The sequence below is a fragment of the Parambassis ranga genome, chromosome 1 (genome assembly GCF_900634625.1).
Source record: "Parambassis ranga chromosome 1, fParRan2.1, whole genome shotgun sequence".
Lineage (NCBI taxonomy): Eukaryota > Metazoa > Chordata > Actinopteri > Ambassidae > Parambassis > Parambassis ranga.
The window spans coordinates 18,075,202-18,100,555 of NC_041022.1; the positions used below are offsets into that span (position 1 = coordinate 18,075,202).

Here is a 25,354-nt window from a genome sequence, read left to right on the forward strand (position 1 = left end):
TTTCTGGTATGTTTTAGTAAATTATGTGTGCACAGCAGCATTCATGCCATGCACTAAGAGCATAACATAAATTGCCAATGAATACTTTGTCTGTAGCATGAGATGTTTATTGTGAGCATTAATGTGCGCATAAAGGTCAGAGGAAGTGTGTTTTGTCATATTGTGTCATTATTATTTCCTTTAAAGCTTAGACAAATGGCAGTAATCAGGGTACACCATTGGAGAATCTTTAAAAGACATTCTGACATCATTTCTTAAATGCCAATCATTTATATTCCAATTTGGAGCAGACATTAAATTTGATGTTAGTAAATGTAGTTCCTGCTTTGTGTATTTGTATTGTTTCCTCTATTTGAGATGACTCATTTTACTGAGGAGTGACCAGCAGGATAAATACACTAGCTTCTTATTAATTCCTCATGGCTACTGGACTTATGTGTGTGTGTGTGTGTGTGTGTTTACTACATGTGTTGCTAACACATCCCCATCATATAAAACACACCCTGATTATTAGCACCTCATTTAACCCAATGTAATTTCCTGTTTTTACTCTTAAAAACAAAAACAATACTAGAGAGCCAGAGCCCAGACTGAGGCTTTTTAACCACAGGTATGAAATATGGGGAAAACAGAAGGTGTGGCAGCTGAAGTGCTTCAGAGTGTCTTTGTTCCACTTTCCTTTGGCTCACATAGAGAGACGGAGGCTCAACTTAAGCAATGATGAATCAAGAGTTTCTTACTGTAACACACCTGTAATTGTTCAAGCTCGATCCTTTTTTTCTGCACAACAGGTTAGTGAACCTTATTTCAGACTGTGAGCACCAAAATATGCGTGTACTGCTGCCACCTAGTGAAGGAAAGACACAGCATGCTGTTGGATTGGAATAATGTATTCTGTTTTTATGTGTTTCTTATGAATTCTGCAGTGTGTGCTTATAATGAATACATAAAGACACATAAATCATTTTAAAAAATGTGCAGCCTCCTAATATTTATTTAATTTATTTATTTATTTTATTTAATATATTTATAAAATATATTTCATTTTCATTAATGTGTGTGTGTGTGTCCCACACACTGAAGTTTCTAAATGATTCAGTTGGATGTTTGCTGCATTTGGGACCATATGGCACATTTTTATTTATTTATTTATTTTGTTTTTTTTAATTTGATTTTATTCAAAATAATTAATTATAATTGGAATATCAGAACATTACAGGACTCATATCATCAACTGTAATCAATCAATACACTGTAGTAGCAAAAACACCGTGTATGTTGATCAGAGCAGCAGCGCCTGTGATGAAGCCCGGTCGAGGCAGCCTCTGTGCGGCTGTTGCTGGGAGCTCCGGCCAATCAAAGGCGCAGCGCTCCCAGTAGTTTGGTGGCTGGAGAAGCATGACATCATGCACAGCTCCGTCCCCCGCTGCACAAACTACCAGTGAAACACCTCTACTACACTACAGGAAACAACAGCCGACAGACGCCCACACGGTGAAACCCCGCGGCGCATCCCGAATATACAGCGTGAACGTGGCCTTGGTACGCAGGTGTGTGTGTGTGTGTGCAGCGGAGCCGGGGAGGGGCGTCCGTCAGATTTTGAGGGGTGGGAATGGCGGATGGGGAAGATGCCGTATCTGTGGAGTGGGACAGCCGCGGTGGCGTTTTAGCAGAGTAGCATCCTACTCCTGCATGTGCCTGTTTTCTGTTTAGCTTGGTGTTCGCCTGCCGCCATGGATCCAGAGAAAACGCTGACATTCTGCCACGGGCTGCAGGCTGAGGAGGTAACACACACACACACACACACACACACACACACACTGCTGTCAACAGCTGTGCTTTGGTGATTCCGCAGAGCAGCATGCTTCCCTCGGCCTGTGTTGTTGTTGTTGTTGATGATGACAAACAGTGGCCTCCTGTCTTCTCATTTTTTCATCTTTGTACCTTTGGATCTTTGACCTATTGTTTGACACAACACTGCAGCAAATGTTTAATATTTGGTTGTTTAGTTTAGTGTTTGATTATTTTTAATGGTAAAACCTCAGACTTTGTTGTTACTGCAACATGTATCACAGCTGTGGCTTTGTGTTGTTGGAAATGTTAATAAATCTGAAGCTGATTTCTTGTTTTCAGCAGAGTACATTTAACCTTAATTTATAAAGAATCCCTTTACTGCCAAATGTTGGCTGTAAGAAGAACACTGTGGCCTACTCCTGGGTCTAGAAAAATGCTTGTTGTTTACTATTCAAGTCTGTTTTCTGGGAGTATTCAGACCAGAAATAATGAGGTCTGTGTTCAGCCAGTCCTTGGGATATTCTGCAAATGATGGAGAGAAAATCAAGACAAAGGTCAGTAGAGGGACAGTAATTACTGCAAATAAATGTAGAAGTTCAGTACAGTTTACAGTCCGTTCTTAATCTGAGAGGCTGCTGTTTCCAGCAGTTTTTACCTCAGGTAAAAAATCAGTTGTGTGAGATTTTCATTTTCTGGGTTTCTTTGCATAGGTTGCAGTGTAACATGTAGAACATTTTCTGTGCTCTTTATATTTTGTAACAGTGATATTTCCCACCGATTTTTGTTCAGACCGTGAGGACCCCGGGTGGAAATCATTTGTGGTTAGCCTATGGTCTGAGGTTAGGACTGATTGACTGGAGTTCACACTCGTCCTGTGCCGTGTGGTGAGCTTGCAATAGGAACTCAGCCTGACATTATTTATCGCAGAACATTTCCCCTCATGACTTATTTTTACAGTATAGAAGTGTGTTTCCACCTGAGGTTACATTTGATGTAAGCAGCAGGAATTATGTGTGATATTTGCTGGTCTTTACTTCTAGTTAGGGAATTCAGAGTCCTGTTTACACAACAATGGCTTTTGTAGTATGATTAAAAAAATACAGTTGCATGAACATGAACATCTCCAAGGTAGGCTGTCAAAAAATGTAATTAATTTTGAAGCTGATCACATAGTTCTGCCTGAAACTAGATCAATTTTTGGCAGAAAAAAAACTTGAGGTATCTGTCCTGTAGTGCTACAGTGTCAGTTGCTTGGATGTTGCTTTTCCCACTAGTGCCATGCTATGGCATGCAGTAATAATAAACCCAGGTGGTGGATGCATTAGATAATTATGTTTATTAAAATAGATTTTTCTTCCTAATCAGACCAAACCCACTGTCATTTATCTCTTAGTCAGCGATTTGGAAGCTTGTTAGAGCCGTGCTGGCATACATGCACACATAATGCATCCTAGGGTACAGCATTATTCCCCATGCTGACAACACAAGCAGGAAGCAGCTGTAACAAAAGAGGTCTCACTGACATGGCTGCAGGTTTGGTGTGCAGAGATCCAGGGAGCCTCCCATAGTGTTTCCACAGTGGCCCCACATCCAGCACACAGGCTCAGACGTTTTTTTGTCTTTGCTCACAGCAGGCTTGCCTGGTATTTACAGAGGTGTAAGTAACAGATTATTTTGGGTGGTGTAAATGTACATATATTTTCCACTGCTGAGGCTATTAAGTCATAAATATATAAAATGTACATAAGGACAGTCTATGGTGGCTGGGGAATAAAGTAATTTAAGAGAAAAAGTATGGCAGGTTTTGGAAAAATTATATTTTTAGTTTATTCTTGTTATTCATATTATCTAGAAAAAGAGAGAAGAAGACCATGTTTAGGAAATGGTGTCTTTTCTCTGCTGTCTCATCTCCTTGAGGAGAAATATGTTTTGTTAAAAAGCCACTGACCTTCCCATCTCCTTGAAAGAGCAGGAGCGTAGCAGCCAGCGGCTTCACGCTGGAAAATGGGGCCTTTAGTGGCCTTGTTGTTGCGCCTGATTACTAGAACAGCACACAGTATCGCTTATTATTGCCATCCACAGCGAACCATTTATTCTGTTCCATCTAAAGCACTGTGTCTCTCTGCCTTTTCTCAGATGACGATGTCCCTACAGGGGCTGGATGCAATGGAAGATGCTACGGTAGGGAGCACAACCTTTAACCACCATAAAACATTTCTTACCGCTGGCTCTTACAAAACGTCGTCCACATTGGTAGAAAAAAATAGCCTGAAAGCCTTTCCTGCAGTGGTTGCTATGGCAATGCATAATTATTTAGCACTTCCAAGTCTCATGTTTGGTAACTATGTACATAACAGATTTAGCAACCTCATCTTGCAGCATTGTTATTGTGGTCTATGTTTATATAGAAATGCCTCAGCTCGTCTAGAGCCTTCACCTCAAGCATATAAATTTACATGTTAAGATGTGTGAAACATTCCTTCATAATCATTATTAACATTAATTTCTTATTTTAGGTGCCTGTGAAGGAGGTTGACATGAGCACAATTCGTAAGGTGGGAGGTGTTTTTTTTATTTAACCTATTGCTATCATCAAACACACTGTCATCTGACAAAGTAATAATGATATTTAAAGTGTCTTTGAATGAGTAAAAATATACACATTCACAGCCTCCACCTCTTGAAACCTCAGGTTCACATCAAACCTGTTAGTACTCCAAATGAGTGCTGATATGTGACATATAGAGATTATAAGTGTAGTTTTTTGGGTTGTTGGCAGCCAGTTTTAAGATCCTCCCTGTTGCTTTTTCTACCTGTCCATGGGCTTTGAGCGCTTGTTGTGGTGATGCTTAGTTGCCATCACATGTGTTGGAAATTCAGCCAGATAACAACAGGTGGACGCACAAAGGGAGGGATCATATCAGCCATCTTGGTGTGTTATCAGATGTGAATTTCTTGTGTGTTAAAAGCTCTGAAAAAGCGAATAAATGAAATTATAAAGGTGAACGAGGAGTTTCCACAATAAGATAACATTATGATGTGCTGTATTGTCCAATAGGTGGTGAAGCCTCATGGGAGTTCTGGTAGCCAGCCTGCAGTCAGTCCCAAGTACTGTCCTGGAGTAAACAACACTCCAGGTTACCGGTGTGAAACAGGACACTGCTGCGGAGAGACGGGCTGCTGTACCTACTATTATGAACTCTGGTGTAAGTTGACTGACTGACATCACAGTTGAAAGGGCCCAGGAGGCAATAAGTGAAAGAAAATATGCACAAAGTCTTAGTAGTTACTTATGTATGTGTAACAGGTTTTAGAAATATTTATTTTACCAAACCATACGTACAGTTTTAATCTACATGAAAACAATCAGGAAGTGATGTCACAGGAAAACTGGAGACATGAGATCATATCACAGATTCACTCTGAGTTCATCACAAAATGAACCATAGCTCACGTTTAGTTGGTTAAAATGATCTTTATTAACAAACATATTAAAGGAAGATTTATGTGATTTACTATTAGCAGACCCCCAAACAACGTGCATGTGTGTATGTTGCAGTACTATGTGATCCGACAGATTGTTGTTGTATGTGTTCCTAATGAATGACCTGTTTGGCTCATTTCCTGTTTACTGTTGCAGGGTTCTGGCTGCTGTGGACAGTGCTGATCCTCTTCAGCTGTTTCTGTGCTTACCGCCATCGTCGGGCCAAGCTGAGAGTCCAGCAGCAGCAGAGACAGAGAGAAATCAACCTGATCGCTTATAATGGAGCCTGCAACTACCCTTCCTCCATGCTGGACCTTAGTATGTTCATTTCATCTTTATGTTCACCTCGGGCGAACCCTTACCATCAATTAGTACAATTAACAGAAATAATAAATAATTACTATTAATTAAGCTAGAAAACCTTTGTAATATGACCATATAAATTTCAATTAATAACAATTTGCTATTTAATTTAATGCAAAAATCAAAAGGACAAAAGGAGTAGTTTATTTTTACAGATTCCTTTTTAAATGAGCTGGTCATAGTAGTTAATTGATTTGTTGAAGTCTTTTTCCAGCAAAGGTTTAATAAGCATTTGGTTGTAAATATTTACTGCAGCAGCAGTTGTGAGGCTAATGATTTGTTTGTCATAGATTTTAGACAATGGAGGCTCCGCAGAGGAATGAGCTCAGGGTTTTGTGTGAACAGAAGAAGTTGTTGCCTTAAGAAAAATATTTAGAATGTACTCCATATGTGAGCTGATGCTTCTTCTGTCACAGGTTTTCTGGCTTCCTTCAAGTTGCCCTCCTACGAGGAGGTGGCTGCACAGCCCACCACCCCTCCGCCACCTTACAGCTCCGTCTTTGCCCTGCAGGGAGGTACCGCGGCCGGGCCTAGCTCCTTTTACCATCATCACCACCACCGTCACCCCTGCCCTCCTTATCTAGGCCCCGGGCCAAGTGGTTTTACCTCCTCACAAAGCTCTGACAATTACACCAGCTGCTCCTGTGAGTCCTGCTCCCTGACCTCCCCCTCTAGCACCTCCTTTTCTGTGCAGGTGACAGACGAAACATATGACAGCAGCCACCTCTCCACACCCAGTGATGCAGGGGGCGACCTTGCAGTCATGCCAAGGGTCGGGGCTACCTTCACACCGACGCCCTCGCCTCCTCCTCTGTCGCAGGTTCCGCCTGATGTTATACCTGCAGCCACTCCAGATGTCATACCCGTACAGAGATGCTCCTCTAACGGCAGTGACGCACCTCCGGCTCCACCGCTTTCTCTCTCTTTACACTCTCGCCCTTCACACTCCTCTCGCCTCCCTCTTTCTCCTCTTGTCCTCTTATCTTCCATTCCGTCTGGCCAAGCCCATCCTCTTGTGTCCTCAGATCCACTTGGAGCCATCATTGTGCAGAATGTAAATGAGGAGACCTCACCTTTTGATTCAACCACTAGACCCGCTCCATCTCCCCCTAAACAGGCTGTCTTCTTGTCAAATGTGACTGTTTTCACACATTGTACCAACAATGAGGAGCAGAAACGGGAAAAAGAAGAGGAGAGGAGAAGAGAGGAGGAAGAGGACGAAGAAGATGATGATGAGGATCATTTCCGACATCGACGACTAACAGGCGACTCAGGCATTGAGGTATGTCGCTGCCACGTGAAACGGGAGGAACGAGGGGAGGAGGAAATGCAGAAAAGGCACTTTGATAAAGGAGGGAAAGAAGTTATGAAGGAGGCAGAGAGAGCAGACATGTTGAATGACAGCGTGGACTGTTCCGACCGTACAAAGGCCGCCGTGCGGTCACCTGACATGGACGACTGTGTGGAGGAGCGTGGCCACGTCTCATCATCCTCCAGGATCATTCGTAAGGCAGGCGAGGCCGTCATCACTGTGGAGTCCTCGTAAGTCGACAGACAGGGAGATGTATTCAAACAGGGCGTAAAGTGTGATGTTAATGCTTGATAGTCTTCTTGTAGATCAAGACTAGTAGGTGAAAAGTTGAATCACTGAAGGAAAGTCTTGTAGATCTTACTCTAATGGTGGCAAGTGGAGCAACAGAAGGAGTAATGGAGCTTTTTGGTGCATTTTATGTGAAATGAGAAACTGTAATATCACTGGATATATATCAGCACTGGAAAGTTTTAATTATTTGTGGTTTGGCAGGTGGCTTGATATCCATTTGCTCAGATTGTTTATTGCTCTTTCTTTGTGCGCCTTCCTAAGCTATAAGCCCCTTTCACACTGGACAAACCCCCCCACAGATATAGCTGGGGTTTGTCCTTGAGGGTACACTCATGACTCTGCATCCGTCAGAGGTATTTATTGGCAGTGGCGCATGCTTGCCACCTCTGCAAACATGATTATTGTCGCCCTTTTTCGACTATGATGCTGTGACACAGGCCTGTTTTCCAGCACGCATGTCTCATTGGGAAAAAAAAAGCAGAAAGACAACCCATGTTTAAGAAAACATACACAATTTGGCATAATATGATTCTCTGTGTTTCATGAGTTTAACACTTTATTAACACATTAGCAGTGTAGCAATTTAAAATACATTTAAAACAAAATTCCTTGAATGGGTCCTAAACTGTGGATCAGGAGCTTAGTCATATGATCTTGTTGCGGCATAGATGAGAAGAAAACAAGGGTTTAGCTGAAACATTGTGAGGATCTAAATTTAACAATGTGTGATGAGATGACAGCAACATATTTTTGGTTTAAGGTTGAGAAGTACTCAAAATTGCTGCTGTCAGGCACATTAATGAGCACCTAACAACACCAAAACAGGCCTATTTGGATCACATTATGTTTGACCGTAACATTTTTTACAAGAACTATGAAGTTCTAAAAAGGCTCTTTTTTTACTTTTTACTTCCGCCTGTTTATCAGAAGAAACAGTGACAGAAGGCGACTATATTGGTTGAATTACGGTAAATGGTTTATCGGTTGTCTTATATTGCTTCCTTAATAAAAAGAGATGCAAGCATTAATTGAAATGTGTGTTAGGTTTACAGTAGTAGTATGGTAATACATTGTTTTTTCCGACTGTTACATGAATAGACTGTATACTAACCTGACATGTTGCCATTTTTTTGAAAAGGCAATGTGAATCTGATTCCTCCACTGATGGACTGTTGAGTCTTTACAAGGCAGACACTTTAAGCCTAATCTCATCACTGATAATGAATGTAAAAGTTTATGCATTGCAAAAAAAAGAAGAAAAGATAAAGAAAAAAATACACTGTTTACTGAGATTTTTTATAGCATGATGCCTGACCGTAAACCCTTTGTTTAAAACTGCAGCAGGGCAATGCAAACTGCCAGTTGTGGGCTATTTTTGAGGAGACACTTTGGAAAGAAGTGCCCATTGTAACGCCTGTTTGTGCTGAGTGATGGTTGTGAAAGGTGTAAATGTGTGAAGTGAGGGTTCAGAGTCACAGCAGAATGTAAGTTTTTTTGAATACTTCTGTGGCTAAAAAGTGAGGGCATGACAGAGTGTTGAATTGGTTTTGTATTTACAAGTGGGACGCTCTTGATCTCTGCTCTGTGCGTGGCTGCAGTCACGGTACATAGTAGGAATAGCACACATGTACTCTCTTGTGTTTAATTGTCAGTACAAAATGTACTGGAGCAATTTAAGAGGAGAAAGTTGCTGTAGCTGTTCATTGACTAGAGGCCACTCTGCTGCGTCCTTAGTGCGAAGCTAACTGTAATGCCTGAAGGCAAAGCTTTTAACTAATTTATAGTTCTGTGCACAGAAAACTGCAGTTCACTCTATATTACCTTTATTTATCAAGGACAAATCATATGTGTACGCAAACATGGGGAAGTTTGTGTGCGGGTTATGAAGGACATTGTAAATCTTTGAATGACCCTGTGCAGTGACTCACAGGTGCGTCCCACAGGTGTGGCAGCTTGATGTTTATCAAGCCGAAGGAACGGAGAGTCATTTTTATTTTTGATTAGTTTTATCCGTTGTTGATCAAAGTACATGGTGCCTAGATGAAAAGAGATTTTCCATTAGACGTTGTATGGTTTACTGCTAACATGTGTGGTCCTTAAATTGTGAATAGTGGTAAATCCAAATGGAGGAAATGTTTTTTTTTTGTTCTAAATGTGCTCTGCAGTCTCTTTTATGAAGTTTAGACAGAACACATGAGACTTGCAAAAATTGTATTTAGCAATAGTATTCACACTTTTTCCTTACTCTAGTTTAATGCTGGTTGATAGGAAATAAAATGTTGTGATTAAAAAAACATTTACCTCTTTATATCTGATCTCTGAGCTGTGCTGGGCAGAAGCCCTTGATTGTACAAACACAGCATTTTAAATGCCTTTGGCTGAAGGTTTTCTTTTTGTTTCCTAAGTGCAAACTCAGATTATCTGGTTTTCCTGTAGCTCCGCTTTGTGTAGCCTCCTGTATTACCGTTACTATTTGAGTCACAAAGCAGAGCATCTGGACATAAAATCAATCAATCGATCAATCACTCATCATTTCTGCTAAATGATTTGTGAAAACTGTGTATAGAATTGTCTGAGAAACTGGCCAGCACTGGCCTTCACACAGTCACCCACTACCTCGACTGAAGGGCTCATCACCCAGGGAGTCACCACGTGCAAACAGGTGCTCCTTCTTACAGCGTGAAGAACGCTGCTGCTGACACTCAAAATGTTGATGTTGCCTCTTTTCTCAGACACTGCTTACTTGACATATGTTAAACTAAGGGAGTATATAACTCATGTCTGCCTACCATAGGCTCATTCTAACTGAAGTTAATCAGACTTCAGGACTAACTGCATATAATACCTCTTAAAAAATGAAATATGGTGCGTATGACGCCTTTGCCTTTAACAGAAATTGCTTACTCCAGTGTACAGTGCATGCAAATATGTACACAAACTGATGGGCATACTCACATTTATAGACACAACTTCACATTTTACTACGAGCAGTATCTAAGAAGTACACGTAAATTAAGGAAACCTGTTCTTAAGCGACCTTAAGGATTCCAGATTTATCCAGATGTTTAGCTCTGTGGCTCAAATGAAACAAACCAGGGGCTCACACTGTATACGCCAGGGGCCAAACGTGTCTGAGTTCAGTGTATATAGAGCGAGTTGGATTTGTTTTGCCTTGACAGCAGCAAGTATGTACAGACAAAACTCCCACACTCTACCCTCATTACCACTGCAGGCCAAGGCCTGATGTAGACTGTTACCTCGCTTGAGTTTTGACTGTAAAGGACTGTTTTCTCCTTCTTCTGAAGATAGTATCTACTCTATATTTGTACTGATTTTATTTTGTAAGGCCAAGAAGTGAAGGATTGACAAAAAAAGGCACAGCTGAACTACTCTGCCAGGAACACAAAAAAAACAAAAGCCTGTTGATTCAGGATAACTCATGAGTGTTTGTTTCCTGAGGAACAAAGTGTGCTCCTTTTCCTCCTGCAGCTACCGGACAGCAGGATATATAGCAGTATCTATGTGTGACTATGTGTGGAATAGTTCAGATTAATATTACTTCAACATGTGGTGTACTTTGAGGGTATATTCGTGCAATTCTACCTGCAGCTCTTCAGCGTGTTGTCCGCATGTGTGAGAGACTTACTGTCAGCCGTATTGTTGTGTTGTGTTACAATCATCGTTGCTTATTATGAGGCCAAAGTCGAGTGCTGTTAGTATTTGTTAACATGATACTCGTCAGTATAAATACCCAAACATTTTTTATGTCAAGTTGATTTTGTATCTTGGTGTAGATCATAGAGATTTCACATGCATACTCAGACGTTTAGCTTTTGCACAAGGTGGAGTTTTATTTAGGTTTCTTCCATTTTTGTTTCATTTACTGTCACTGGGAGTCTGCCATATTGGACACAGACATCTACTGCTACTTTATTCAACAACAAAAAAAACTGTGGATTTGATTTTGTGTCAGAATAAAAGTTCTACTTAAAACTTGTCTGTTCTTTATTTAAACATTTACATTGTTTTCTTTAGGATGAGACAAAATGCTCCCACTCGTGAGGATCTGTCAGTATGAGTGACTCAGGGTGAATCATCACGTTACAGTCGCATCCACAGCTTCATCTTTTTGAAATGTGTGTCCTCGCCTGGCCTGATGGCACCGCACTGAGTATCACAACATGCAGAGTGAGAACATTGACAGGCTTTTGTACTCATACGTACATACCTGCAATGTATCTGCACTCACTGCTCCCAAACAGTGAAAATAATAGTTGTCTGTCAACAACAAAATGTGACTAAATCTGCATGTTTATGCAGAAATAAAATATAAAAATTCAAATAGTAACTTGATGCTGTTATGCAGCCACATATGTTTTTAGCACCATCTGCTGGTGCACATTCAGAGGACAATAACACACCTCACAGTGGGAAAGATCTGTACAGCATGCTTTTGTGCTAAAACCACAGGAGACTGACAGCAGATAACAGAAAATGAAAAAAGGTTAAAGAAGATTTCATTTTAGGAGGAGTGCATCGAAAATTAAAAGTATATCCCACAGAGAAAACTGACATGGTGGCACTGAATGCACGCAGCAGAGAGACTTCCCTACAAACAAAGAACATTGAAATAAAAAACTGATTCCAAAAAGATTTATTGTGAATAACCCACAGAAAGAGCACAGAGATGCACTGCTATTTACCAAAAATGGGCCGTCAATGGAAAGAAAAATAACAAATTTCAGAGTAGGTGAGATGAGCAGATCTAATGTTTGCCCGCAGACAAGGCAGGCAACTGCTTGGGGCCACAGGGGCTGAATGTGCAATGGCAAAAGTTAGGTGTTTCTATTTATACAAATATTACTGTTACTTTTGAAATGATAAAAAAATGTTTTAAACTTTTCTGGTGTCAGATAACATAGGGTGATGATCACTGGTTGGAGGTGAACGTTCAAACCAGCACCACCAGCCTCTTCTCACCACCACGCCACAGTTATTACTGCAGTCCACCATGAGCAGCGTGTGTGTTTGTGTGTGTGTGTGTGTGCCTGTGTGACAATAAGAAAACACAGCTTAAACGACCCAGTGGGTGAACAGGACTGAAATTACATTATATGCCAAAAATAATTAATAGATAATTAAATATTATTCACATTTTACATTTAAGTTAACTAGGTAGAAGCCTGTCATTTATGATTCTCTGGAATAATGTAAATAATAAAACCTCCAAATAACAGTGTATATAAAAGACGTATAGATGGTGTAGGTACAATGTACAGTTGAAAAGGTCTTCTGCTCTGTGATTGGTCAGCGTGGACCAGCACCCACCCCCTCTTTTAACCACTCCCCATCCGCGTTTTCTCCACGTGACTCCGTTAGGGTCGCTTGCAAAGTTAAAAACAGACTTTGTTTATCTTGCGGGCTGTTTGCTCTTTAGCTCTCTGACTAGTTCAGCTGACCCACCTCCTCTGTCTGCTGTTTTATTTTTTTTCTTTTCCAGCCGTGGACGCTGAGGAAAGATCTAAACTCTCTCACAGCCTCTCTCTGTAGTGTTTGTGGTCTCTTTGTAATTGATCGTGTTTTTTTTGTTCTCTTCAGCTGACTTCGTGCAGCACGAAATCAGAGTCAGAAGGACTCCAGTGTTTCTCACTTCTCTCCAAAGATACGTGGCTGCAGTGAGGTTGCAAGGTTGTTGTGCAGACCTGCAGCGTTTTTTGGGGGGATCTGTTGCAGCTCGAGCAGAGGGGAGAGCACCGTGAGGATTTTTTAATCGAGAGAGAGAGAGAGAGAGAGAGAGCCATGGCGACTGAAGTCGAATCGTGGTCCACCGCCGCTCCTCAGGCCGACGGTGAGTGAATGAAATCCGCCTCTCTTCACGCGGTCCGTGCACAGTCTCCGGGCTAGCTGCCGCCCGGGGCCTGCTGGCGTGCTCACCCCCACGATCCATTGTCCCTGCATGGGATGGGCTGCAGCGACAGCCATGCTCCACCATGTGCTCCATGAAAAAGCAGACACACAAACAGGCGCAGCGAGCACCGCTGTGAACAGCCTCCGTGCACTGGCACACCTCGGTGCTGCACTTCCACCACACTCTCTTTGTTTTTTAGTATTTTTCTTTGTCCAGAAGCTTCGATGGTTGTTGTTGTAGCTGCTGTTACGTTTAACCCTTTCACGCTTTTGATTGGACGACGCCACATCGTTCACTTCCGCTTTGACAAGTTGTGTGCACAGACTTTCCACATTTGTTTGCGCTCGTTTTTCGATGTTAAGCGGACGACAGTGAGCTGTTGGCTGATTTATTCGTATTTGAAGGCACCTTCTGCAGGACCGCTCACTGCGTGTCCGTGTTTTTTGTTTTTTTCCCTGTCACCCCGGATTTTTAACCTCTGTTAGGGAGAGGACGCGGCGTTGCGTCATTTTCCTGTATGAAATCAGATTTTCTGATCAATTAATCACATTGAATCACCTCGCTTAATGATCAATAAATAAAAACATTCTTATTCACCCGACAAGCAGCGTCTTACGTCGCCTTCACACACTCACAGACACACACATTGTGGGAATGATGATGATATTTATTGTTGTACAGTGATTTTTCTTGAATGGTGAGCTCTCGTGGCACGATGGTGATCCGTGCTCTCCTCTCAGCCTGGTGATGACGTCGACATGTATAGCCTACCATGAGCCAATAGGAGAGCCTTACATAATCTCTGCTGCTGCATGTGTGTTTAAATGTTACATAAGAAACATATTGTTAGCTTTGATACCAGCGTTAATGCTGTAATTCATAGCATTGATTCCATTTGTGTATTAAATGCAGCACAACAAACATGATACACCACATGTATTGTGTGACTGGTGTGTGTGTGTGTGTGTGTGTGTGTGTAAAAGCAGCCGGTGCCTCGGAGCACAGATGGGCTTTTTCTGCATGAACTTGGCTGGTGTCTTGTCTTAAAGAAGGTCGAGCCACGCTTGATGGAGCAGTCTGTGTTGATGAGGTGGACACACACACACACTGTCAAAGAGTCTATTGTCTGAGCTGGAGAACAACACTGCGGGTCAATCTGGACCATTGAGCCTGCACAGCAGTAGTGGGAGGGTGCTCCTCAATTTATACATGTCTTCCCATTTGAAGACATTGTTTGTATAATAGTTAATGTACCAGAGCAGAGGTGACAACAAATCAGTGTTTTGTTTTACACACAGTGTCATCACACAGGGTTGACATGCACTGAGGTTCTGTTGGTGTAAAAAATCTTAACCCGATGTGCTCAGATGTTTTTTTTTTTCATGAAAAATGTACCTCAGGTCTGAGAAGTGCCCTGCAGTTTGCAGATTTAAAGGCCCACCTCTGAGAACATTTACATAACTCCTTAGATAAATAAATACACGTGTTTAAGAGCAACAGGGACGGAACCCTCTGCCATAAATGTCAAGCCACATCTCTTCATGGCCTGCTGAGTACACTTTCTGTTATGGTCACTGGGACACTCTTCTTTTGTTTTCCCTGTCCATCCAGCCTCACACACATACACAGTTTAGTAAGATCCATGCAGAGCTTTGCTTTATAATGAAGCAGTGTAGGTGATTAAAAAACAGGTTATTGGGTGCTTTATCTGAGCAGCTCTAATCTTTTGCATGCACCTTATCTGTGTGGTGTTTCTGCAGAGTGTGAATCATGTGGCACAGTCAGCAAAACTTTGTTGTTTTCCCCTTTTTTGTCTACATTAAAAGAGACAAAACTTTAAAAGTTTCTGTTTAGCAACCTTTGTCTGTGTGGCCTGTCCCCTTCTTCATATTTACACAAGTTGAGGCTGTGTTTTCTGGATCATGTCCTTTGCTGTAATTCTGCCTGGGTCTCCTTTAATTAAATGAAATGGCAGTTAGACCTCAAGGACATCCACACCCATCGCTGCTGTCAGATAATCACCACAGGACCCTATACAGAGGGACTGTTGTCTGCTTGTCTACTTCATCAGATACTTGTAAGACCTTAAAGGACCTCACAGTTGCTTCTACCATTTTTTTGTTTGTTTCGGGTTTGACATTAACTGTCATTTATACCCGTTTTAAAGATAAATACATAATCATAATCAAGATAACAACAGCAATGGTCTGAGAACATAGAAGTCACTATCAGGTGTACACCAAGCTGTGTACTCTCATGTATGCTGGAAGAGCGAAATGCATCACTTTCTGCACATGTATTGCTTTGTTTGCCTTCTTTTCATGGATTCTGGTTTTGTTTTGATTTCATAGTGTAGTGCACAATTTAGGTAACCCCTGTTTAGCATTTGAAAGAAATGCAGCCGCACTGAAACTTCAAGCAGAAGTACAGATACTCGGCACAGAGGTATTAAAATTCACTTGAAACATTCTCTAAGTTAAGGTGAAATATTTATGAATAAACACTTGACATCTTCAGTCCGGTCAGAGGTCCTGTTTGTACAGGTTTCTAATGACTTTCTCACTGTAACTGTCATTATTGTATCCCCAATGTAATGTACTGTGGAAACCTTGCTCCACTGACCTCCATCCTATTCATGAACATTGTATGCATGCTAAAAGAAAACACTTCATCACTGCTGGGCCTCTCAGGCTGTGAAAGTCTCCCACACGGTAGTGTAGGTCTGAGGTCCTGCTCGAGCCTGTGTGTGTGTGTTAACTGTGGGGGTGGATCAGAAAGCCATCGTGACAGTGTTGGTGCGCTGTGGTAGGCGTGCAGCGTTAAAGAAAAAAGTGTGACTTTGCTGGTGCAGCTTTCTGGGACACACTAAACTCTGGTGTTAGAAGTCAAGCTCTGCCACTGCACCTCGACATGATCTCCGTTTAAAAAGTTAGTTAACTTTGCTACGTTTTGTTAAGCTGGTTTTGCAACTCTTGTCTTGGCAAACGGCTCGGGCTCTCTCTGCCTTCTCATTTTTCTGCTCTCCTCTTCGTGTTGGCCAGTTGTGAGTTTGGCAGGCAGCCATTGGTTAGTTCCTAATTTAATGCCCTGGCAGGCCCCGTGGCCTACATTGAGGGGGAAGGAGGAGGAGTCGAAGGAGGAGATGACACATGGTCGGCTGTTTACAGATTTTTGAAGGCCAAGGGTGTGGTACTGCTCAACAGGTTAAATCAGGGAGGTGTCTTGTTTTTTCTTGTCATTTTCTTTATTTTTTACTGTACAGTACAGTAGTTTGGCAGCAGAAGCTGCAGGCTTTGATTATGCTTTTTAGATTGTTAGTTTTATCCATGGCTTGTACTTCCCTTCCCTTGCTGCTGCATGTCCTATAATCTATAAGGCCTCAAACTGCCATGTGCAGCCACACATTAGGAATCTAAGTATTCATTACACCCTCAGACATTCCTCCTCATGCTTTCCCTCTCTCTCCTGCAGGCTTGTCATGTGACCCATCATAGACCCAACCAGGCCATATGTAGTCAGATCCACTGTAAGGCACACAGATCGCGAGAGGACAGAGGAATAAAAAAAAACTGCTGTCAGCATTTCTCCAGCATGTGTTCCCCTTCGCTCCCTCCCTCCTCCCACGCCTGCAGCAGTAACACTTGTTGTTTTGTTGTTGGCACACTTATGAGAAGGCACCTGAGAGTAGATTCCTAAAAGCAGAGTAGCATATAGTACCACCTTCAGCCATCTTATGTCTGCTGATAGAGCTGGTGAGTTTTATAGGAGTGTGTATGTGTGTAAGAAGTTGCACTGCCACCTTCTTCCTGTAAAATGTTTTGGTTGTGATGTGACCTTTGGCTTGCTGTTCAAAACACTGCTGCGACGCACAGAGGTGTAGGCAATGCACACAGCCATGCTGTTAGCTGATTTACTTACCTGCAGTCCTAAAGGTGTTTGACGTGGCAGTTTAGTTAACATCAGCATGTGAGTCGTAAGTATATTATGCCTCATTAAAGTCTTAAGTTGTTGTTGGTCATTCCTGCAGCCATATTCCACGTATGGCACATATGATTGGATATTATGTTGTTGTCCTGACAGAGTACGTTTCGGCTTGTCTTTGTAAACATCTCTGGCCAACACACATGTGCAGACACCATTGGCTTTGTTAGGCCATTGATTTAGGAAATCCTTATTAATTATTGTATTTTTTGTGAAGATTCCATTAACATTTGTTCAGTTGTTCTAAATTTTGAGTTTGAAATATGATTCTGTTATCAATTTTTTTTTTACAATATATATTTATTGTATTTTTAAGGCATTTATTACCAGGGTTAGAGTAGCCACATGGCAGATTTTCCTTTTTCATCACTGGGCATCAGTGGCTGCCCTGGTGTTTTTCTTTCTCGTAGTCATGTCATGACACAACAACAAAAAGATCTACACACACCAGATGATCAAAACTAGTTCACATTTTAAGCTCACATTATTCTGTTTCTGTTGTTTCACAGGGGTGTTTGCCTTCGAGGGAAAGAAGGCAGTAGCTGACCATCCCTACAGTGATGAAGATGATGCGCTGAATGAGTCTGAGGTGAACGGGAACTGGACGCCCCAGGAGAAAGCCCTCCATGAGGCGCGTCTCAAAGCCAAAGCCAAGCGTCGCCTGCGTAAATCCTCATCTCGCAACTCCACCAGCGAGTCGCTCTCTGAGTCAGGGGACTTGGCTGGAGCTGACCCACACAGTCCTAAGGGAAAAATCAACACCCACGACCGGAAATCCAGGACAGGCAAAGGCAGAGGTCTGCCTAAAAAAGGTACTGTTTACAGAATACACAGAATGATGTGGAGAAGAACATGACATTGTATAACTGATGAGAGCTGAGTTTAGCAGAGGCGCAGTGAAGATGGACTAGTTCTGATCATCTGGTGTCAGTAAAGATTAAATTGGCGAGTTAGTCTTATGTTTGGCTGTGTGGTCATCTGCAGGTGGGGCAGGCGGTAAAGGAGTTTGGGGGGCTGCAGGAATGGTTTATGAAGATGAGGAGCCTGATGTACGGGATCCCAACTATGATGAATCTGCTCAGGTGGGTGCAGCAGATTGAGCCGACTTGTCTCACAACTAGGGGACATTCAGGAACATTTACTTGGCAAAAGTACACATATGCATATATAGCACAGTTTACAGCATTAGCAGTCTATGCACGCACACAGTGTTGTTTCCAGTGATGAATGAGCATCACCAGCAGAGCTTAGTTTAGCACAGTAACTTTAGACGTGATGTGTGAAGCAGCTTTTTGTTCCAAAGAGGCCCACTGATCAAAGCCCATGTGCTGAACTGGATGGTACCTTTTATGTCTTGTGTGGAACAAACATGTCAGTATTGTGCTGATTAAACACACTGAGCATAAAAGAGGGTTTCCCCTATGAACAAGATGTTTGGCCCCACTGAGACAACAAGAATGGCACTCCTTTGATGGATTATGTTTTTGGATGGCATACTGTAACTGTAAAAAAAAAATACATTATTTGCTTATAGTAGAATAGTCATATCAGCTAGCAACATACAAACAGACTATCTGTAGAGAGAGGACCTCAGACCAATCGCTGCCCACAGGTAAAGGTGGCAGGTTGACTGTTAGTCAACAAATAATAATCATATAGTTAAATCAATGACTAAAAGCAACCATTTTTTTTAGAAGCCTTCTCTGTGCCAAATATGTCAAGTGTTCCTGTGGCCAAACAGCTTGTATCAAAACACATTATTCCAAAAAGCCTTGGCTTTGGCTACTGTATATGTTTAATTAGCAACTTGTAGTTTTGCTTTAATTACATTTTTGGACAGCAAACACTTGTTCCTGGCCTGCCTCCCATGCAGCTCAAAGTCTTGCAGCCTCTTTCTCATTCCAGGGACTTTGATACCAGCAGGTATTGTGCCTGCAGACCATGTGATGAAATTCATACTTTGGCTCTTTGCATCATAGGGATTTTTCCATTTTGCCAATAATACCAATTTCCACACTTATTTATGTGATATTTTTACTGTTCATTTGGACAAAAAGGTGTGAACAAGTAAATAAAGACATGTCAGTATATGTCAGTAAATTTCCCAATATGATGATTTGGGAAATGCTTAACTGCTGTTTCAATACTCTACTGACATGATTGTTTAATCCAGATGGCTCAGTCCCATCGCCACCATTTTCAATGTTGGACCTCTGTTATCATGCAGATCCCGGTTTGTTTGCTTTCAGCTGTGACTGTAGAGGGAGGCTGAGTGGGAACGGGGCTTCTGTCAGTAGAGAAAAAAAGAACCTGATAATGATTTGGGAGCAGGTCAGACAAGCCTGTATGATTCTGGCCTTGACCGATGCTCGGAGTTAGTAGAAAGATGGCGAGTGTTAAAAGGGAACTGGGACAGAGAGATACAGAAACATGTGCAGGCTGTGGCCTTTGAATCCGACTGAATCACCTGATTAAAAGGTGTCAGAATGGAACAGGTCACCCTGTCTGTGGGGAGAGTGACGGGGAGCTTTGAATACTGCTTCCTTTCCTTTTTTTTGGTTAAAATGGAGTAAAGAGCTCTTAGCAGAAGCGGTACATGCAGGTTAGTTTGGCTGTTGCCTTCTACAGTCAACAGTCAAAAGCAGGAAAATGAATCAACACCAGTCTACTGTAGAATTATTGTTTCATCAATACATACCAACATACAAACACTTTCCTGAAAGGTTAGTTGGGCAGGTTTTCACTGACACACATGAGTGCTGGAATGAAAAAGAGAGAAGTGGGACACAACATGGACAAATACAGATGAGATATTTTAAGTAAATCCCTGTAATTTATATCTGTAATGGTCACTTGACTGTCATATAGCATGCCTGATATAGTATTATATTTCTGTTTTTCTGACTGTATTGTTTCTGCACAGGGGGATACAGTTTATGCCACAGTTGTGCCAGAAGTAGACGAGAAGGAATTAGAACAAATGGTCAACCCAATTGTACAGGAATACTTTGAGCATGGAGACACAAAGGAGGTCCAGGTAAACAACCCAAAATGGAGCAATTCCTGCACCTTTAACTTTGAGGATTCCATCTTTAATTTCTGTTGTCTTTATCTTGTCAGACATTGCTGAAGGAGCTAAACCTGGGCCCAAATAAGTTTGAGTTCTCCTCCATGGCCGTGTCCCTGTCTCTAGAAGGCAAGGCCAGCCACAGGGAGCTCACCTCCCGCCTGCTGTCTGATCTGTCGGGCAAGGTATTGTCACAAAGCGACATGGCACGAGCTTTCGACAAGATGCTGAAGGAGCTGCCAGACCTCATCCTCGACACACCGGAGGCTCCACAGGTACAACTGTGAAGAGGGAGAGAAAGTCAGAGTTGTGGATGTGTAATTGTGTTCTGTGCCTAGAGGGTGTGGAGGCCTTACAGGGCTTATAACACACTCAACAGATTAAATATGGTGCAATATACACTGCAGATCTTATCATTTTTGTAGCGTTTGTTGAATACTTTTAGCCCTCTCATCCTACAAAGGAAGGCCGTATGAACCATGAGTTCACAAAGACAACCCTTTGTCCTCTGCTTGACTCACTAGCCCTTATTTCCCTCTGGTTCAGGGCTGCTGTATGTGCTATTTTTAGGTGTTTGCAATACAAGTCATAGATGTCTTTGTTCTAACGACTGCTGGTAATATAACTTTGAACTAAAACACTTGTGGGTTGCATGTGTTTAAAGATATTTTCTCATCCCTCTTTCAGATGTTGGGGCAGTTCATTGCCAGAGCCATAGCGGACCACGTCCTCCCCATGACCTTCCTGGATTGTTACAAGGGAAAAGTGGACTGTGATCATGCAAGGTAAGATAAGAGAAGATGAAATGTAGCTTTCCAACTTGTTTGAATGAACAAGCATACATTAAAATTGTGTGCTTTATCCCAGAGTGGCCTTAGACCGCGCTGCAGTGCTGCTGACCATGAAGAGGGAGATGGTTCGTCTAGATAATGTGTGGGGTGTTGGTGGAGGTCTGAGACCTGTCAAGCATCTCGTCAAAGAGGTGAGCTCAGAATAATAGTCAGAATGATTTACTATGATTTGAGGCCAACGTGTTGGTGTGGACAAGCATATAAACAGAAGGCAAAAAAAGCATGCTGGGTAGAGTGCTACAGGCCAGCCTTCTGCTGTGTTGCTGTGTCAGCAGAGTGTTTTTCCCCCTGAGAAGTGGGAATTGCAAAAATGAGGACACAGAGGCAGCCAACACAAATACACACCCTGCCACTGAAGCACAGACTACACACTCTTGTTTCTTGGCTTTGTTTTTAATGCTCCATAATCAGAATTTTTGTGCGAATGTGGGTGTGAACAGTGTGGGAGCTTCAGGAGCACATCTTTCAAGTTATGCAACATTTTAAGTGATTGTGTGTGCTTAGAAGTGAATGAGCACTCTCAGTCATGGTGCACCGTTTCAGACTTGTGGACCCTCCTGTTCAGTTTTGATTTGCTGCCTGGTTGTGTACAGCCTAAGGAGAAGCACTATTCAGTTCTCACTGTTGCTCATCACTGTCCTGCTTATCCAAACTTATCTTTTCTGTTTTTTTTATGCTCAGACAGCCATACGTTCCCCCCTGGCTTGATGAAGTAGCATCACAAAAGTGTTGCAAAGCATCTTGCATCAATCTCACTCCTCTCAGATCTCAAGTGGTGTGACTAATTGTTCCAGAAATAGTCTTAAATAAAACAGTGCTTGCTGATGCACATGCATAAGCCGTAAGAGTGACGGAACCCAGCCTGCTAACAAATGAAGCAGCAGCTAAAAGATTCATGCTGAACTCCAGATGGGAATAAATGTTCTGTCTTTTAGGTTTCCCACAGAGGTCAGGTTATTGCCTGGCAAACTTGCATTCTGCAAGACGGGTATTTACTGTATGTCAGACCTGGGCAACATACAGCCCATGGGATAGGATTGGGCCCCTGCTCTTTCAATACGGCCTGCAGACTGGTCCGTTCTGCAAAGGAAAACCACCAAGAAAACCCAGCAAAGTTGAGCTGTTGAGCACGGCATTACCTGTAATCTCCTTCTGCAGTCAGCACCTTATCGCGCTGCAGTTTTGCCTTCAGGTCAGGTTCTTTAGCCAAAGAGTCACACAATTATGACAACGTAATGAGAGTATAATAGAAGTGCATTTCTTCAGATATTACAAAATTAAAGCCTCGCAGGAACGTCAAAGGATTCTGGTCCTTAAACCTCTGGAGCAATGTTTTATATGAAGCTTGTTTATTTTTGCATGAACAAACAATCCATCCTGCACAAAAGTGACAGTACAGTCAGAAGTCTGTTGGATGCATGCTGCTAACGTGGCTGTGTGTTTTTGCTCCAGATGAACCTTCTGCTTAAGGAGTACCTGATATCAGGAGACGTGTCGGAGGCAGAGCACTGTCTGCGGGACCTTGAAGTCCCTCACTTCCACCATGAGCTAGTCTATGAGGTAATGTAAATTTATTGGTATGTATGAACCTATAAGAAGAAAATGTCACGTACATGTTGACCAGCAAAATATCTGGATTGAAGAGGAAAGTGATTTCTCTTCATGGTGTCTAGTAAAATGAGGAGCCAGCAGGAAAAAGGCTGTCTGTCATTTCTGTTTCCTGCCAAGGACAATCTGTCTCTCATTTTCAGTACATGGTATTTATCAAGCTTGGTCTAAAATCAAGCAATCAATCCAAACTGTGGATTCCAAACAGGCAATTGACACACACACATGTATTTAATGTAGTTTTCCTTGGCCGGCTGCCTTTTTTCAAATTAAACAAACTGTTTCTGTCGCATACATTTAAATAATACATGTAAATGTATGACAGCCGTTATAAATCTGTATAGTGTATGCCTGTTTTATCCCATGTTGGTTAATAAGTGCTTCTGGCAAGTTTGTGCTCTCAGTAGCTTTTGTATAACTTGCAGTAAGTTCCACACTCACCTGCATTGTCCAAACAAATTTGCATCATTTGAGGTGACCGCAGATTCGGAAAAGCCTGCACCGTGTCCTGCCATGTTGTGTAAATGTCTGGTAACAGACTCCAATGAAGGTGGAAACACTGCCACCATGAGGCAACATGATCGGTGTACACGGTCAATAAAAGCTCATTTTATCCATTGCTGATGGTGCATCACTGTTGTCTCTCAGGCTGTAGTGATGGTGCTGGAGTCGACAGGGGACACCGCCAGTCACATGATGATGAAGCTGCTGCAGTCCTTCTGGAAAACGGGCCTTGTCACTGTGGATCAGATGAACAGGGTTAGCTCCCATTTAATGGAATTGTTTAAAGCAAACAGGGAGTTTTTAACCATCACTCATCTTTACACACTGATTTTCATGCAGGGCTTCCAGCGCATCTATGATGAACTCCCTGAGATCAGCCTTGATGTACCACATGCCCACTCCATCATGGAGACCTTTGTGGATCTCTGCTACCAAGAGTCTGTCATCACCAAACAGCTGAGAGACGAGTGTCCCTCCAGGTTAGTAATAATAATAATAGTTTTTATTTGTTGTTGCCTTTCTTGACACTCAGGGTCACCTTTAACTTGTACCTATGTTCAAATCATGCGCAGTAAACAAAAACATTAGAGTAAATACAGAATGAGAAGAAGCCACTGCTGCTAAACAGCAAGCACTGGACTCTGGCATCTACCTGTCTGGTCTGACCTCAGTGCAACAGAAAAAGGATTCTAGTCAACAATGTCAATCAGTGATCAGTCATTGAATGGAACAATAAAGCCTAACTATGGCAGAGACTTATAGAGCACAGGCTAGGGTTTGTTTTTAGCTTAACACAGGCAAGCTTTGATTACATAAGATACAAGTTTAGTTGGATCAGTTCTTGTTGGTTTTGTTCAAACCTCACTCCTAGCTTTGTGTGTTGTAATATAAACACCATAATCATTACTAACTGCTCTCCAACTTTTTTTATCCACTAGAGGGCGGAAACGCTTCGTAAGTGAAGGAGATGGAGGGGCGATCAAGAACTGATCCACAGGAGGAAGAGCAGCAGCAGCAGCAGCAGGAGGAGGAGGAGGAGGAGGAGGTGGACACCCAGTTTCTGCTTCAGCATGTTTCCCTGAGACCGGACATGCCTGCAGTCTAATGTTTCTTTGTTCCTCTCCTGATAATGTTGTCATTACACACAAACCAGCGTTGACGTTCGGTGAAAGAGTGGCCTGGGCGTTGAGTTCCCTTCATCTTGTTAATCACTGTTTTTTGGAGAATATTCTGTATTTCTGGGGTGTGGTGCGACCCTCTTGCCTCAGTTGTTAAATACCAGTTTGTCATGAATAAAACTAGAATCAGAGCAGCAGAAAGACAAGTGAACAGGGTGGGATTTGCGGGAGATATATATTTTGTTCTTGCTTTATTTCACTTGTTGCCATGTCTCTTTTTCATGTAATGCGCTCTAAATGTGGGGGAAAAAAGCACTTAAACCGACAGAGCATACTGTACAGTCAGTGAGCATTTAGCAATGTAGCTCAACAACAAAGGTCTGAACCTTTTTATTTTTGGCCACAAAATGTTTGAAGGACATCATGCTTTGTACCTTCTGGTTCGAGTGGTTCTAATGATACTTCATGAGCAGCGCTTTTTGTTATTTTTCTTTGAATTCTGGTCTCTGTGGCCAGATGTTTACTTTGTAAAAGAAGCAGTCAAAGCAAGAGGTGTTAGGGCACTGTTTGGGTGTTTATAGCATTACACTTAAGAAGGCCTTTATGAATAATTGGGGTTAATGTGTGCATAAAAAAAAAAATTAAATGAGCAATGTTTTGAGCACTCTGATTTTGCTTGCATTTGTATCTACAGTGTCATGGTCAGCAGATGATTCTGGACAGGCAGCCTTTAAACACAGACCCAGATGAGCTGTAGAGGACATCTGAGGAGGACATTTTTTCTAGGATGAGCTTGTTATTCAGACTTCTCTACCACTGTCCAACAGTTTTACATGTTGACCAAAGTTATAATAAATATATTTCATCATTCAAAAAAGGCAACACATTGAAGTTTCTTCATTTTGTCAAACCAACTGTTCGTGTTATGGGGTAATACAAAGGTCATTATGGTCATCAGTTGTGACTCTTTCCAGTTCTTCAGAAATTGAAATTTCCCCATTGTGGGACTAATAAAGGAATTCTTAATTGATTGCAGCAAGTATAACAGCATTACAAGAATATCCCAAAATAAA

The 25,354-nt window shown here is 42.1% G+C and overlaps 2 protein-coding genes across 3 annotated transcripts; both read left to right on the plus strand.

Annotated features, from left to right (window-relative positions):
- The first annotated feature begins 1,648 nt into the window (after positions 1 to 1,648).
- Positions 1,649 to 11,133, plus strand: LOC114443755 (proline-, glutamic acid- and leucine-rich protein 1). The gene is made up of 6 exons (XM_028418058.1): positions 1,649 to 1,784; positions 3,931 to 3,975; positions 4,311 to 4,349; positions 4,853 to 5,000; positions 5,435 to 5,596; positions 6,058 to 11,133. The coding sequence occupies exons 1-6, from the start codon at positions 1,734 to 1,736 to the stop codon at positions 7,185 to 7,187; spliced, it is 1,575 nt and encodes a 524-aa protein (XP_028273859.1). The 5' UTR covers positions 1,649 to 1,733; the 3' UTR covers positions 7,188 to 11,133.
- A 1,505-nt stretch (positions 11,134 to 12,638) lies between these two features.
- pdcd4a (programmed cell death 4a) lies at positions 12,639 to 24,945 on the plus strand. 2 transcript variants are annotated; one of them, XM_028414499.1, is made up of 11 exons: positions 12,639 to 13,092; positions 17,643 to 17,945; positions 18,118 to 18,215; positions 20,057 to 20,170; positions 20,254 to 20,475; positions 20,888 to 20,985; positions 21,068 to 21,182; positions 22,504 to 22,611; positions 23,308 to 23,418; positions 23,503 to 23,642; positions 24,102 to 24,945. In XM_028414499.1, the coding sequence occupies exons 1-11, from the start codon at positions 13,044 to 13,046 to the stop codon at positions 24,151 to 24,153; spliced, it is 1,410 nt and encodes a 469-aa protein (XP_028270300.1). In that variant the 5' UTR covers positions 12,639 to 13,043; the 3' UTR covers positions 24,154 to 24,945. The 2 variants fall into 2 exon arrangements, with proteins under 2 accessions (XP_028270300.1, XP_028270309.1); XM_028414508.1 differs by lacking the exon at positions 12,639 to 13,092 and adding an exon at positions 16,779 to 16,904.
- Positions 24,946 to 25,354: the final 409 nt, after the last annotated feature.

Coding starts and splice junctions, on each gene's coding strand:
- LOC114443755 (XM_028418058.1), top strand. CDS start 1,734: ATGGATCCAGAGAAAACGCTGACATTCTGCCACGGGCTGCAGGCTGAG. Junction 3,976..4,310: donor ATGCAATGGAAGATGCTACG/GTAGGGAGCACA, acceptor TTCTTATTTTAG/GTGCCTGTGAAGGAGGTTGA. Junction 5,001..5,434: donor CTACTATTATGAACTCTGGT/GTAAGTTGACTG, acceptor TTACTGTTGCAG/GGTTCTGGCTGCTGTGGACA.
- pdcd4a (XM_028414499.1), top strand. CDS start 13,044: ATGGCGACTGAAGTCGAATCGTGGTCCACCGCCGCTCCTCAGGCCGAC. Junction 18,216..20,056: donor ACTATGATGAATCTGCTCAG/GTGGGTGCAGCA, acceptor GTTTCTGCACAG/GGGGATACAGTTTATGCCAC. Junction 21,183..22,503: donor TCAAGCATCTCGTCAAAGAG/GTGAGCTCAGAA, acceptor TTTTTGCTCCAG/ATGAACCTTCTGCTTAAGGA.